We start from the raw sequence: 16001 nt of genomic DNA on the forward strand, positions 1-16001 counted from the left end.
GGATAACTGTCTTGAGGCTGAGATAGCAATCCTTTTACTAGAGACTATAAAATACACAATTCAGCCAAGACTTCCTGTAGTATCTTGAAGACAATCCCAGGAGGGAAAGGATGAAAATTCTGTGGCAACTTCCACTACTGTGATTCTTGTGGGGAAAACCTGAAGCTGAACAGTGTTCAAGAAAGGAATACTGTCTTAGGACTGTTCCCTGTCCCAAGGAATCACCTACCTTCAGCACAGTGTTTTTGTTTTTTTGAAAGATTGGTCCTCTCTATAGTTAAGCATCTATTTTTTTAGCTTGCTCTTTGTCAGTGGTTGCTCTCTCAAGCAAATTTATTACTATTTTTTAACATTAACCAGCAGTGGATGTTGTCAACTCTGTTTCTCCTAGCTGCTCTGCTTATTTCAGAGCAACCAGCCTGTGAGTGTTGTGTGCATCCCCTTAAGGTTGTTTTCCCTCTAGAGGTTTACTTTTTTTTCTACAGAGCACTGACAGTGCTTTTTGTATTTGTAAAGTGTATTTGCAACTGTGTGATCCTGACTGAGGCTGCAGATGCCAGGGCTCAATCTGGAGCAAGTGAGAAAGCCAATGAGACTAGAATGCTGTGCCTGTACTGACAAGAGTATTTTCAGCACTGAGCAGGCTAATTGCACAACCATGTGTGTTCAGTACAGGTTGGGAAAAAATAATCCTGCCACATAAATTTATGCCCTACCTATTGGGAAATAAGCATTTGCCAGCGTAATTTCTCAGGAACTCTGCTGCTTCTGTGCTGGAGGGCTGACGTTAAGCGATCAAAACAGAAGGAAACATCATCTCTTAATGGTCATAAAAAATAAGTAGTCTTCTCTTATTTTTTTTATTTGGCTGGAGTTTTACATGGGATTCTTTTGGTTGAAAAATGGCGCTGGAATACAGTCTGTTAAAGTGTTGTACATCAGCAATAAACTCCGGTTTCCTCCTCCACCCTCCTCAGATAATGGCTAGAATGGAGTGAATTACTTTACAGCGATGCTCCATTTCTTGTCTGTGCATTAGCACAGCTACTGTAGTTTGTTTGGAAGTAAATGTTTTTCCAAGGCCGTAAATCTGCCTAGATTGCCTAGACTAGGGGTGTGTATTTATTAATAAGCTTTGGGAATAGAGGATCTGTTAGCAAGGCTGCCTGTATGGAAGAAACTATAGGGATGTTTCTTTTTTAATACTTGTTCGCACTATTCCAGATTTCATTCTTCATGTCCCAGAAACAGCTAGTTATTGATGAAAAATGCAAGGCTTTGACAGAAATACGCTCTTCAAACATGAATGTTGCCAACTGCTATACAGCTAGGGTAATTAGTTGCCCAGATACTGCTTTGTTCTTTACTTCTATTTGATGATGCCCTAGATTTGGGAGTGATTTGCAATGCTTTGTGGGATAGAAAAAATATATGCAAAAGGCAAGTCCCTGACTCAGTCAGTCTTCTCTTAATGTGATCCTTCTGACAGTAGTGCTGCAGGCAGTCCATTAGAGTTCGTATCAGACTGCTCATAAAACAAAGCAGGTGCACAGGAGATTTTATGAATGTTTTTCTTTTCAAAACATTAAACAAATTCATGTTGAGTTTCATTTTCTTACCAGTAAGCCATCTCCCAAAAGCCACAGGTTGAGGCTACTTCTGTTTGTTGCAAGGCAGTAAGCAAATGGAAGCAGGCAAGATGGAGCTTCTTTCTTTGAGACTTTAGGTCCTGGTAGGACTTCTTCATATCAAAATATGTGTAGGTGTGTAATTGTATGATATTGGATTATAGCACTGTACCTCTATTGCTTCCAGGGTAGTATACGGGGGCATGAAGTCTTGAGCCTCTACATGACATTTAGAAAGCTTACCTAGCTTATAAAGCTTGTAAAGGGTCTGAAGGTCCTTCCATCTGTTATGTTTGCTGCCCTAGTGCTTGTGGTGAGCTTTTGCTGTATTTGATCTCTGAAACATTTTTCTCATTCATACTCTAGTTGCTCAAATTTTATTAAAAATAGTCCTCCAGTCTTCTATAACTAAAACGGAATAAAAACACTAACTGGAAATTTTGTGAAAACTTACTCCAGTATCAAATATGGAGTGATTATTGTGTTTTAAAATGTGCAATCCTTGGGATGTTTCAGAACATCAATAAGATGAGTCTGGAGTCAGTGCTGTTCTATGAGAGGCAATATTAAAAACTTTATTTTCCTTTTATAACAGCCACGCTGTCTAGACTTGATTATCAAGAAAGTAATGAGGGATAAAATAAAGGATTTTGCCCAGCATCTCTGTTCCATAAGGAATAACTATCTACAAGTAAAAATGACTGGAAATGAGAAAAGAGCTAAGGGGAGAGTTGTTTGGCTAAACAGGTCAAATAAAATGAAATATCAGCAAGGAGCAGTAGTTGAGATTTAAAAAATGAATAAAAATTTCACCCTTGTATTAACACAGAATTTGGCTGTCAGGAGAACCCACCCTTGAGCTCTTCAAAATATAACCAAACACAAGTGTTCAGTCTCTTGGTTCTGAGTAGTAGTTCAAATGAGGTAAATTCATCTCATGAAATGAAAGGTGTTTTTAGTTACTTGCCTTTAAGAAATTGCAGCTTATGCAAACGTGGCCATCATTTCTTTTTATTGTTGAAAAGGAAGGATTTATTAAAAGAATTTGAAAGGGGGAAACGTTGCTGCGTTTTCGAGCGGCATGTAGGAGAGGTAACTGCGTAGGTGACTTTGTAGAAATCATGCACAAATGGCTTAGTTCTTTAAAACATATCCAGTGAGCCAAAAGAAGACAAACAGGAATTTGTGTGCATACATAAAATGTACTTTCCATTTGCTTTGAGAAGCCACCAAGCTGTCAGTGTGCATTTTTGGGTACCATTTTCTCAGAACGAGTTATTTGGTAAATCCTTTAAGCCTTGAGTGCTTAGAATCTTACCCAGTGTCTACCAAAATGCAAATTCTTTGAACTTGGAATCTGTCTCAGACAGCAGGCTCAATAAGATGGATGATGGCATTATATACCAACTGTAGTTCCTTTCCTATCCCCTAGGAAAACAAACATGCTTTCAAATCTATCCTTCCAGAACCATTTTCTTTCGTAGCTGATGATGATGCGTCTCACTCAAATTTGTGTTTTTCCCACTTAAGGATGCCTGCCAATAGCTTTCAGTATCTAAGTATTCATGTTCTAGGGTTTTTACTTCTGCGCACTCTTCAGCTGTTTAAAAAATAAATAAAAAAATTGTCTGATAGCGTTATATACATTCTAAATAGTTTTAATGTCTGTTTTGAATTTAAACAACTTGATTGCTCCAAAGTGTCAACGCCTAAACCGAGAAAAATATTTTTAAGTTCTTTACAGAGAGAGTGGTGAGGTGCAGGAACAGGCTGCCCAGAGAGGTTGTGGATGCCCCGTCCCTGGAGGTGTTCAAGCCAGGTTGGATGGGGCCCTAGGCAGCCTGGTCTAGTGTTAAATGGGGAGGTTGGTGGTCCTGCATGTGGCAGGGGGGTTGGAGATTCATGATCCTTGAGGTCCCTTCCAACCCTGGCCATCCTGTGAAACAAAAACACACCAAACAGATGTGTGATTTGGAGAATGATATCTACTAGAAATTATTCTTTCTCCCATTTCCCTAGATTCTAATAGAAAGTAATTTGACTTTGTTGCTTTTCTGATTCCTTGAAATTTTTTCTTTTTTTAGGGACTGTGAATGTTTGGTGGTCTTTTTGAAGCTCATTGCTGTTAAAGAGCAAACAAAAATTGCCCATCATAACCACATCATAGTATTCTGAGGTTTGCTTTAAATATTTGGTGCTCTTTTCTGGCTGAGTGCCGTGCTGTAGCCTCTTTCAGTGAGCTGGGAGAGGACAAAGTATCGCTTTGTCTTGCACCACTAAGAACATTCCATAGGTTCAGAATTCTAGATTAATTAGTTGCGTAACAGTATATTTGCTGGAGGAATTTCCAAGAACAAAAAGAACCTTCAAAGGACTGATACTTTGCCAAGAGACTGCAAATACATCTTTTTCCAACCTTGTAATGCAGAGCCTGTGTCTTGGGTGCTTCTCCCTGGCACTTCTTACTAGGATGGCAAGGAGAAGATAATTGAGCTAGAGAAGACTCTTACAGTTCTGTAACTTCTCTAATTTTCATCTGGTTTTAGGTCTATGGACCTGGAACTCAGACGAGAGCTTTCCAGTATGTCAGGTAAGCCTTGTTTGTGCTTTCTGATACTTGTTTACTTTATTTGCTGATTCTTTTTAGCTTGGTCAGTTAGTATGAGCTTCATTTTAATCCAAGAACTATTTTCATTCTTAGACCAGCTTTACTTTCAGAAAGGAGATGCTGAAGTTTTTAAAAATACCAAGGAACGACACATTATTTGGTTTAGAGCTCTGAATTAAAATACTGTGGTGTTCTCCTAAGGGGCAGCCAGTGCCTGATAGGAAGGTTCTTAATGCTGCATTGAGTCAGAACAGTTTTTAACTCTCTGCATTTTAATACAATGCTGCCACCTTGTGTCCTGGTGGTGGACAGTACAGTGCACATGTCCCCTTCTAGGGGAAGGAACAAGTTGAGGGGATATTGCAGCAGATGATGTTTGTAGTATAAGCAAGACCAGAATGTACTTTCAGTGACAAAAAGTCAGTCTGGTCCTTAGAATCTTCTGTTCTGTTTTGTTAGCTAAACATCAGGGCCAGACTTCTGGGTTGTTTTAATCATAATGTGCTTGGAAATGCTGTTCTTTCAGTAGTGGGAAAGCAGTAACAGAGGTGATGGAAGCCACTCCTTTAAAGATGGTGTTCTGTAATGAAAGAAGTCAGGATTTGTATGTCCAGGGATGTGCTGATATTGTTGTATCAGATATCTGTGTTATTTTTCTGTGAGGAGGTATCACCAAAACATTCTTTTTAACAAACTTGTCTTAAAATTTTCAGGAAGAGAGATGGTGATTGAAATAATAAACTGAAAATCAGGTGTTGATGCTGTCATGTGAGATATGTAGGAAATGAGCACCTAATAAATGTGTGTAGGAGAGGAAAGATGAAGTATTATTTTTTTTTTTCAAGTAACTTTGGTTGTTTTTTCATTTTCCTGAATGTGCTCTGAGGGATTGTAGCCAGTATATTTCAAACCCCTTAAAACTAACCTTCATTTCAATGTATCTTTCAACTGGGACTGTGTAACAAAAAGCTATGGAGACATGCAGTCATTTAAAAATATGCTGTAAATCTTATTTCAGCCTTTCTCAGTCAACTCATCTGCTTTAACGGAGCTCTGGGGAGGCAGCTCTCCTTTTAGAGGAGAGCATTATTTATGGGAAAGTGAAAATTGCCTCAATCTGTTCTCTTTTTGTAGTGATCTTGTGAATGGATTGGTGGCGTTGATGAACAGCAATGTCAGCAGTCCTGTCAACTTGGTGAGTATGAGTGCTTCACTCTATTGAGTTTACTGTGCAGTAACCAACTTCACCCGTGTTTTCCTTCTTGACAATGATGCTAATTTCTAGAAGAAATAGATGCTGATTTCTAGAAGTAATGAACAGAATAAAAAATCTCTTTAACCCTGCATTTTCTGTATAAGTAAGAAGATTAAGCACCTAGGTGTTAAGATATGATAGTGTCAAGAACAAGAGAAATTTTTAGAGTTTTTTTTTGTTTGTATTAACAGGAAGATTCATGTAATTAGAATATGAAATCGAAAAGGATCAGGATGCAAAATACACCAATTACTTTTTAACTACAGTGAGCACTGAAAGGGATACTTAGCTCTGACTAAATAGAAATCATTTAATACTGGCTTTGATTGGAAGAAAATGGGTTTATTTTCGATTGGGTAATTTTCTAATATTGACTGTGATTCTTAGAACTTATCCACTAAGGTTTTTACTTTGTGCCATTTGCTATCACATTACCTTCAGCAGTAAATATAAGAATAGGAAAAGAGTGCACGTGCCAGATCATTTCTTTGTATGTCAACTTTTGCCAAATCAAGTACTCAACTCTGCAGGGCAGCTCACTAGTTGTTTGTTTTTTTTTCTTTCTTCCTTCCTTTTCTTGTGGCTGTAAGTTTGTTTCTGTGTTTCTATCTGAATGCTGATATTTTTAAAATCCATCATGTGTTTTGCCTCTGGAAAACCAAGCATTTAGATTTGTGTGTAGATAGATGTTCAGCTGTAGGTCAAACAAGATGTAGTAAGAGGCCTGTTAAAACGAGGAATGCTAGGGACGGAGGGAATTGAGTCTGAAGACGAGCTAATCTAGCAAGAAGCTTTCAGCATTTTATTCTGAAATGCTGAGATTGTTTCTCATGTGCAAGTTAGCTGAAAAAAAATGTGACTTAAGAAAAGAAATATTGTATAGGAAAGCAGGTAGCCTCTATATGTATTGGTAAATTTGTAGATGTGGTAAATTTGGAAGTAATCAACTGCAGCAAAATTGGTTGAACTTAGTATACTTATACATATGAAGTCTTTATTATATCATCTGTCCTCAACTCATCAAAGTTGTTGTGTACAGACTGAACTGATGATGTGGTTGTGTGGGCTGCTGAATTGGGGTATGTAATTTTATTGTGATTAAGGGATGCATTTTATTTATCCTTTATATAATAGTTTTTGGATACCCCCCCACGTCACACTGAATTATTTTCATCTGAGCAGAAATGTGGTAATAATGCTAAACTGAAAAAACTCAACATCACTGTATTAGAACTGTGTAATGTCAGAAAGCTAACTTGTTATAAATTGTTACTGTAAATAGTATTCCTTTCCATTTCTAGGGAAACCCAGAAGAGCACACAATCCTAGAGTTTGCCCAGTTAATCAAAAAACTGGTTGGTGAGTATAAGAAGTAATTCTTCAGTGGATCTCATGAAGTACTTATTGTCATTAGGTGATTTTGTCTTGATTAGTGTATGTATTATATAGATAATTTAATTGGGCTTTGGGTTTCTTAATAACTTTATTAAAATCAATTGTATCCTGGCTATATAATTAAATATTAATCAGATAATCCAAATCCTCTGAGCTCATAAAAAACTGCATGAACAGTCAAATGAATGCATTCTTTCAGTGTATCTGCATGATTTATGTCAGTAATTTTATATAATGTTTATGCAAGTTACTAGATAATTACCTGAAAGTGAAGTTTTCCTCACTGCATGCTGTAAAAACATCTTACATAATATCCTAGCTGAAATACAGATATTTTAGCAAGGGGATTTTCACAATGGTGCAGGCTGTTCTCCTTCAATTACCATTAAAAAACTTCATGCTGTGTTGCCAGTCTTTCTCTACTCTTCTTTGATCTACCAGTGATTCCTGCGAGGGCTGCCAGCACCTCTCTTGAGTGTGGCTTGGAAGAAAACACTTTGACTTCCCCTTTTTCTGATATCTGTAGCACTTCAGAGCCCTTAAGAATGGAAGTAAATAGCTGTGCACAGTCTTGTAATGTGGCTTCCTCATGAGATGAAACATGCTGGTGCCCTTAGCCAACGATTTCGGTCTGTAGATTCCATGAGTGCTTCTGAGAGATCTGTAAAAAGTGGCTGAAAAAGACAAGTTCAGACATACGGTACGGAAGTTGATGCATGTGGTGTTTCAAATAGAGAACCATCCCCACTGAAAAACATCTGTAAATCCACAGTTCAGGGAAGGGATTGAAAAACACAGCACCAAACCCATCTGGCAGATAAAATAATCGTTACCTTGTCTGTTTGTTCACAAACAACTTGACCTGTTTCAGTCTGCCTGGAGTGGCAATTTAGTTCTACATCCATAAAATCTCACAGTAAGATGGCATATGAACTGTTGGCTAGCTTAGATTAGATAAACTGTCCTGTGTGTTTTCATGAGGGAACACAAGTGCTATGTGTATTTAACAGTCAGACTGAAAAGTATGGGCAAAGAGCAAGTGAAGTGCTTTTGCAATGGAAAAACACTAACAGAAATGCAGAACTGAACAGAAATGCTGAAACTGACAAGGATCTCTGTGTTGCTCTGGCCCAAGTCCTGCTCAAGCAGGGCCACCCACAGCAGGTTGTCCATGGACGTGTCCATGCATCTTCTGAAGATCTCCAAGGAGCTGGCTGCAAAGCCTCTGAGCAGCCTGTGCCAGTGCTCTGTTGCCCACTCAGTACAGAAGTGTTTCCCTGGTGTTCAGAGGGAGACTCCTGTTCCAGTTCGTGTCTGTTCTTTTGTCTTGGCACTGGGCCCCACCAAAAAGGGCCTGGCTCTGTCCTCTTGGTGTGTATCTCCGAAGGGAGATACACATAGGCTGAAGAAATTCACCTTGTAGCTTCTCTTTTCAAGGCTTAACAGTCCCAGCCCATCCTCACAGTATAGGTACTTCAGACCCTTGGTCTCTTTCATGGATTTTTTTTGGACCGTCTCTGGCATGTCCTTGTCCCTCTTGTACTGGTGGACCCAGATCTGGGCATAGTACTGAGTGGAGAGGAAGGACCTCTCTTGACCTGCTGGTAGTACTTTGCCTAATGCAGTGAATAATAGCATTGCCCTTTTTTGTTCAACTTGGTGTCCAGGAGCACCTTCAGGTCCTTTCCTGCCAGGCTACCTTCCAGCATGCCCTGGTCCTTGAGGTTATTCCTCCACAGGTACAGAACTCTGTAATTCCATTTGTTGAACTTTGTGAGGTTTCTGACAGGCCATTTTTCCAGTGTGTCAGGATCTCTCTGGATGGCAACATGGCCTTGGTACTGGTGTACCAGCCACTCACAGTGGCCCAGTGTTGACTTCTGGGGTACACCAGTAGTGTAGGCTTTCAGCTGGGCTTTGTGTTACTCATCACCACCATGTGGACCTGGCTACTAAGCTGTGCATCAACAGCTTGTGTAGGTGAATTTCGTGGAAGACAGTGTCAGAAACCTTGCTGAAGTCAATAATATCCACTGCTCTCCCATTGTCTACAGCGATGGTTACTTCATCAGAGAATGTTACTTAAGTGATTAACATTACTTCCCTTTGTGAATGCATGTTGAAATCTTCATGAAATGTTTTGTGATCCATGCTGTTCTAGGACAGCTGGTTCACTCAGCTGTTGTGTGCAGTACAGCTGCATGGAATGCTTTTCAGTGTTGGAATTATGATGCAGAAACTTCAGAATCACCTAATGTTTCAGTAGTAGAAAAGACTAAATGTAGCATGTGGTGAGTTGCAGATAATAACGTACAGCCTCTTGTTTGATAGGCAGCGGGAGTGAAATCCAGTTTCTCTCAGAAGCACAGGATGACCCTCAGAAACGAAAACCTGACATCAGAAAAGCCAAGTTGTTACTTGGATGGGAACCTGTGGTATGTACAGCTATGCTACTGCTGTTGTGCCCAAAAACATGGGGAGGACCACATAGCAATGATATCTTTCAGTTTTCAAAGTATCTGCTTAACACTATCTCCAGGACAGTTTTAAAACAGCTGTAAAGTGCCTGGAGTCTCTCGTACTGTTGCACTAGCTTATGATTCAGGAATTTCTGGATAAATTGCATGGTTTGTGCCATACAGGAGAACAGATTAGTACTGGCATGTGTGACAAACGTAAGTAGGAACCATTTTTTTAATAGGCTTTTCAACTTTTTCACATGCATATTATGAAGTGGCTACCTTTCTGTAAGCCTGTAGGATTCTTTGAAGGATGTGGTACATAGTTAAAAGAGCCTAACGAGTTTGCTGTTGCTGCTGTTGTCTTAGTTCCTGTTTTGCTGTGGTGACATGCATTACGAAAGGAAAAAAAAAATTCTTTTTAGCTTAATTAAAATGTTTTTAGAAAGATCTATAGAGTAAGACTGTTTTTAAGGTGATTAATAACAATGTTGCAACCAAAATGTTAATTTGGGTTGCCTGTAGGGAGGAATATGACAGCAGAATTTTCTGTTTTGTCATAGCTCATTTAAAGGGAACTGTGTGAAACTCAGGCAGAGCAAAATGTGAACCTCATCAGAGAGAGCTACACACTACTTTGTGTGTTTTTTAGTTTTGTTTTGTTTTTAATTCTGATGGACTGAACCAAACCAGAATCTCTTATTTTGGGCTACAAGTATCATACATAGAGATGTTCAGGGTTTGTTCTATGTGTAAATAAGCTTGAAATGTGCTTAGGGTTAGTCAGACTTGTCTTACTATCCACATTAAGGCTTGTCCACCTCTGAAGCTTGGTTGCTCACCCCCTGAGGTGGTCAAGATTGTCATTACTCAGCACAGCTGATAAGCACAAATTGCCCGTGATGACATTTATTTTCCTTTTCAACCTTCAGATGAAGATAATTGCAAGTGTATAACCAAACAAAGCTGATGATAAGATCTGGCTTGTTTGGGGAGGAGAGGCCTATATAATCTCTGGAAAGAGCACAACTTCCTTAGTCAGCTCCTCATTCTAGCCAGCACAACAATTTGTTGGCTTTTCAGATTTACAGAAATCTTGTCAGGAAGCCTGCAAACCCATCTAGTAAATGCAAGCCTATTAATGGAAAAATGTAGTTCCAGACCCTTCTGAAAGGATTCAGAGACACCAGATATTAATATACTGTGCCTTAGAGCACAGGGAGGATGATCATATGAAATGATCACAGAACATGTATGATCACAGAAAGTTTAAAAAAGTTAACTTTTACACTACTGACCTTCTATGTTTGGTGCATTCAGTACTGAAATCTGCTCTGAAGTGTCAGTGCAATGTTAATACATGGAGCTGTAGGCATGTAGCTTTTATACTGCTTTTTTATTCTCCTGTATTGATGATACCAGCAAACATGTCAGAGCTCATGGCTGTTGAGAAAAGTGGATAATAGTTCTGTTGTTGCTGTCTACAAATCATAGTGTATAAATATAGGCATAGAATATGAAGAATTACAATTATTTCTGTGGGGTTTAAGAATGTTACATAAGATACTGAAGGATTATCTGTATCCCTTTTTCTTTATATTGGTGCAGACAATAACAAAAAAAAAAAGCCTACCAGCTTTATACCTTTCAATGGCATACTCCATTCTGTGAGATTCTGCAAAAGATGGTTCTTAAAACAGAAGGGGTTTAAATTTCTCTCTCTTTCACTGCATGATTCTTGAATTCTGAAAATCTGTTTTAACACTAAGTCGATCAAACATAACTATCTGATGCTTTGAATTTGTTAGATTTTTTTTACTTGCAACATCAGAAAATGCATCTGAAATTTGAAAGCTTGAAGTTTGATGCATTAGCAGTGCTGAGATGTAACCAGTATGTGGTGCTGTTTATACTTAAATTGGCAAAGAATTAAAGGACTTTCTAGCAGTCTTTTGATAGCTGTATTAAAAAAAGTTACTGTTGTGAAAAGAGCTGATGTCAACACAGAGTGATACGATTCTCTCATTTTTGGGGACAGGTCCCTCTGGAAGAAGGTTTGAATAAAGCAATTCATTACTTCCGTAAAGAACTTGAATATCAGGCAAACAATCAGTATATTCCCAAACCAAAACCTGCAAGGATGAAAAAAGGAAGAACAAGGCATAACTGAAGACTGTTGGTTGGACAGGAAATGCCCTGCTTTGACATTTGACGGATGTAATATTTTTCTTTTTTTTTATTTGAAAGAGACTTTGAAACAGGTATCATGAAGAACAAACTGGAATTTCATTCTGAAGCTTGCTTTAAAGAAGTGGATGTGCCTAAAAATAACAAATATTCCCCTTCCCCTGCAAATCTTGCCTTGCACTTTTTAAATCTGTCTTTTTATGTAAAAATAGAGTAGAAGCATCTTTTAGTATCTTCAAGTTTTATATCTTGCTGTGAGATCATTTTGTTGTGACTGTCCTTGACAGTTTTATTTACTGGTTTCTTTGTGAAGCTGAAGATAAACACAAATGAGATGGAAAAATGCCAATTTATTTATAAAATGGATACTATAAAATATGAGAAGTTCTACTATGCATAAGAAAAAAAAATTAGTGGTATTGTCAGATGGGAGACACTGACATCAAATATAGAGGAGTTTAAAAGGATTCTGTATGAGAGCTTTATGTATTCTTTAAACGAGAGATTTTTTCAAAGGTTTAGTTTTAGTTGTACACTTGAATTTGAGATATTTTCATTGATTACCATGGATAAGGATATTTTGAATCACTACTGTGTTGTGCGTGCTCTGGGAATAAAGTTAATGTATTATTGGTTACAGTGGTTGAATATGCTATTTTAATAAAATATTGAAACTTCTATTTAGTTTCAGCATCTCACTGTGGGCACTTGTCTGGCATTACATGTCTGTGTATGTACTGTGTGTTAATTAGAAAGTTACAGTCCTTGCATACTTGGCTCAAGGCTAACAGCGTTTCGTCTTGCACTGTTCATCTCTTAGTAGCTTTATAGGAAGGGAAGCAGGATGTCTGTCGAAATAGACTGGACAAAAGCATCATGATTTATTCCAATCCAGGCAGTTGATAGTGACGCGGAGTCTAACTTCAGCATCCCTGTCTTGAAGAAATGCTTCTATTTTAGCACTTATTGAATTACCTGTAAATGCTTACAACTTTGCAGAACTATTTCTGTCATATACCCCCCCCCCCCCCCCTCACATGCACAGATTCTCTTCCAGTGGAAGTCTGCTGTGCAATGAAGATGGAGGGCCTGTGGGAACATTTCCCCCTCTGGTTGGAGAGACAGCAACTTGCCTAGAATTTAATTACTATCCATCACTTCTGTCATTTTGCAGCTGAGCAGCTTGGGGTCTGCTTTTGACTTGAAGCCTTTTTTTCTGGATAGTTGATCTGGGCATTTTTTCCGTATTAAGTTGCCTCAAAAGTACACCATGGTATGTGTGCTCTGAATGTGCATAGTCCAACCTATAATTACGAGTACAGTCACAAATCACTGCCTCTCTGTATGCTCAAAATCACAGCTGGATACATGTGAAATTAGTGCCCCCTCCATTAACAGTTCTGCGTTGAGAACTGCAAATCACCTTCCAGCACAGTGTTTTTAACCCTTAAGGGTTAAGACTCAAGTTTAAATAATCTTAAATAAGCTTAAGCTGTAGATTATTTTGCGGGTAAGGTATTCTTTCTCCTTGTATTGGATTTGAAGAGGTTGTACACAAAGGTGCAACACAGCTCCAGCAGCCCTTGAGAATAAATGGGAGTTGAAGGTACCAGCTGTTACTTCCAGGACTGTTTTTAATTTAATTCAATGACTTTTGTACAAAGCATTTAAATTGTAGTGGAAAAAGCATATTCCTGGAGGCTAGCATGAAATGTGCATTTTTTGAAGAAAAATTCCTTTGGAAGTCTGAATGTTTGGATACTACAGATAGGAATTTAAAAGCTTTTTAGATTGCTTCACAGCCTGATCTCCACGATAGAAAGAGCAAATCAGGCAGAGGGCAAATGGCTGGCACTGATACAGTCGGTTTGTTTGTGTGCAGTATGCCTCCCAGTGGGCCTGAATGACAGACCGTATTGATCTGCTGCTTCCTTTATATCACCTCCAGCTTTTGTTTCAGTGATTCCTGGTTCAGTTCCCATATTCTTTCTGTATAATGTCTTCTAGGAGCAGCAGGTGAGGTGCTGTTGCCTTTTGTGTTTTAAGCCAGTGGCTGGCCTGGCCCTCTCAAACGGCGTGAATTGAAATAGAGTCTGCTGGTTCTTAAGCACTGAATTGGTAATTTTGGGTTGGGGAAATCTGAGAATTCGCATTTACTGCTGTCACCTGGGCAGGCAGGGTGAAACTAGCATGGTGCCTGTGTAGTCACAGTGATTCACGCTGAAGGGCCACTAAGCCCACGTTAGACACAAATCCCCTTGTTGCAGCTGGGAACACACAGTGGGTATGGTGATTGGGGCAGCTTGGTGCTGGCAAGTGAGATCTGTCTGGAAGAAGTGGTGTGCAAGGCACTCTCTGCTGTGGGTTCCTCCAACCTCACAGGGAGGACCGCTCTTACTGCCTGGAAGTTAGCACAGCAAGAGGGACCTGGACAGGCTTGAGAGGTGAGCCTGTGCCAGCCTCATGAAGTTGAGCATTGCCAAGTGCAAGGTCCTGCACCTGGTTTGGGGCATCCCAAGCACACGTACAGGTTGGGTGGAGAATGACTTGAGAGTAACCCCGAGGAGAAGGATTTGAGAGTCTCAGTTGATGTGCACTTATGGACCAGAAGGCCAACCGTATCCTGAGTTGCATCAAGAGAAACATGACCAGCAGGTTGAGTACGGTGATTCTGCCCCTCTGCTCTGCTCTCAGGAGGCCCTGCATGTAGTACTGTGTCCACTTCTGGGACACCCTCCACAAGAAGGACATGGAGCTGTTGGAATGGGTCCAGAGGAGGGCCATGAAGGTGATCGGAGGGCTGGAGCATCTCCTCTACAAGGACAGGATGAGAGATCTGGGACTCTGAAGAAGAGAAGGCTCCTGGGGGACCTTATAGCAATCTTCCAGTACCTGAACGGTCCTACAGGAAAGTTGTGGAGGGACTTTTTATAAGGGCAGGTAGAGACAGAACACGGGGAAGTGGCTTTAAGCTGGAAGAGGGTAGATTTAGACTAGATATTAGGAAGGAATTCTTTACAGTGAGGCTGGTGAGACACTGGAACAGGTTGCCCAGTGAGGCTGTGCATGCCCCCTCCCTGGAAGCATTCAAGGCCAGGCTGGATGGGGCTTTGAGAAACCTGGTCTAGAGGGAGGTGTCCTTCCCTATAGCAGGGGAGTCGGAACTAGTTGATCTTAAAGGTCCCTTCCAACCCAAACTATTATATGATTCTAAGAGATCCACTGTTAGATTACTGCTTTTTTAATATATAATATACTTCTATTTCTACACATAGGGCTGCTCAGAAGCTCTGTAATGTATATTATTTATCCACAGGCAGCACAATGAGGCGTGTAGATGCAATTTAAGCAATAAGTTGTGTGATCACACAAACTAGAGAAGCCTTGTGTCTTATCTTTAGGTTAGATTTTATGCTCTGGGGGAAAAAAGTAGTCATCTGACAGTCTTTTCTTGTGTCTGAGGCATTTGCAGCTTCTCTATGATTCTGGCTAAGCAACCACTGCCCGGGGGATACTTATGAATGCCTCTTTTTTTTCCAGAAACTTTTAGAAATATATATTTGACCATTAAAAGTTCACCACTGTAAAAATATGTTTGAAATCAGGTTCAGAGTTGAAGCAGGCAAGGAGAAATGACAAATGCAGTTACATAAATTCATTAGCCCTGGAGAACAGGCTAAAGAGCAAAACAGAGCTGTGATTAGTGTGATGGATTAAGGCAGTCCCCAGGCCTTTATTAGTACCAAGTTCAGTGCTACTTGAGGCCAGGAAGTCCTTGTACGTTGTTAGAGGCTGCTCAGAGATTTGTCCACAGAAAAAGGATGCTTTGTTAACAGTAAGGGAAGTGTATACTTAGCATTGCCAGTCCTAACATCCATACATCCTCCCCCTGAAAGCAGTGGAAATGTAGCCATCACAGCTCCATAGTGGCTTTGTTCTAAACATTTCCCACTGCTGGCATGGCATGGAAAAGATCTGGACTTCAGTGGGACTGCTGGCATACAGGCAGTACTTATGTATGCTAGAGTGACCAAGATGGAAATCTCCACCTGAGTCATATTTGTGGTCTTGAGACCTGTATTGTGCCACGCTTGTGAAAAGCTTTCGCATGTTGAAGTTCTTATTTGCAGCACCAACTCAGAGCTACAACAAATAGCAGCCATAGCTATGGACAAAAGTGGAGCTCCTTCCCTATGACAGGAGATTCCAAAAGGTGATTCCGTATCAGTAGGGAAATAATTGAAATATGGTAGGAAATAATTCATATTTCCAGCAAATAATCACTGTGGTTCCCTACTCTTTTCCAGTCCCTTCTCTTACTCACCTACCTATAATAGCAAATGTGGTGACAACTTCTTGTCTGCCTTGTTTTGTTGCTGCTTTACAGCTTGGAACAAGGAACAGCTGTTTCATCCTTGCTGTTTTGCCTAGATTTTGACTCGTTCTTTGGCAAGGAGAAGATCCTGTGC

At 39.8% G+C, this 16001-nt stretch overlaps 1 protein-coding gene across 2 annotated transcripts in view; it reads left to right on the forward strand.

Moving 5' to 3' along the window:
- Window positions 1-11515, forward strand: part of UXS1 (UDP-glucuronate decarboxylase 1) — a gene marked incomplete at both ends in the record, with an annotated part of 55002 nt that extends 43487 nt beyond the window's left edge. For both annotated transcript variants that reach the window (XM_079542368.1, XM_079542369.1), the window contains 5 exons: window positions 4175-4218; window positions 5371-5431; window positions 6793-6854; window positions 9222-9321; window positions 11384-11515. In XM_079542368.1, the coding sequence (XP_079398494.1) occupies window positions 4175-4218; window positions 5371-5431; window positions 6793-6854; window positions 9222-9321; window positions 11384-11515 (399 nt within the window). The remainder of the gene's footprint in view (window positions 1-4174; window positions 4219-5370; window positions 5432-6792; window positions 6855-9221; window positions 9322-11383) is intronic.
- Window positions 11516-16001: the final 4486 nt, after the last annotated feature.

This window comes from Tetrao urogallus (assembly GCF_951394365.1).
Source record: "Tetrao urogallus genome assembly, chromosome: 1".
Taxonomy (NCBI): Eukaryota; Metazoa; Chordata; class Aves; order Galliformes; family Phasianidae; genus Tetrao; species Tetrao urogallus.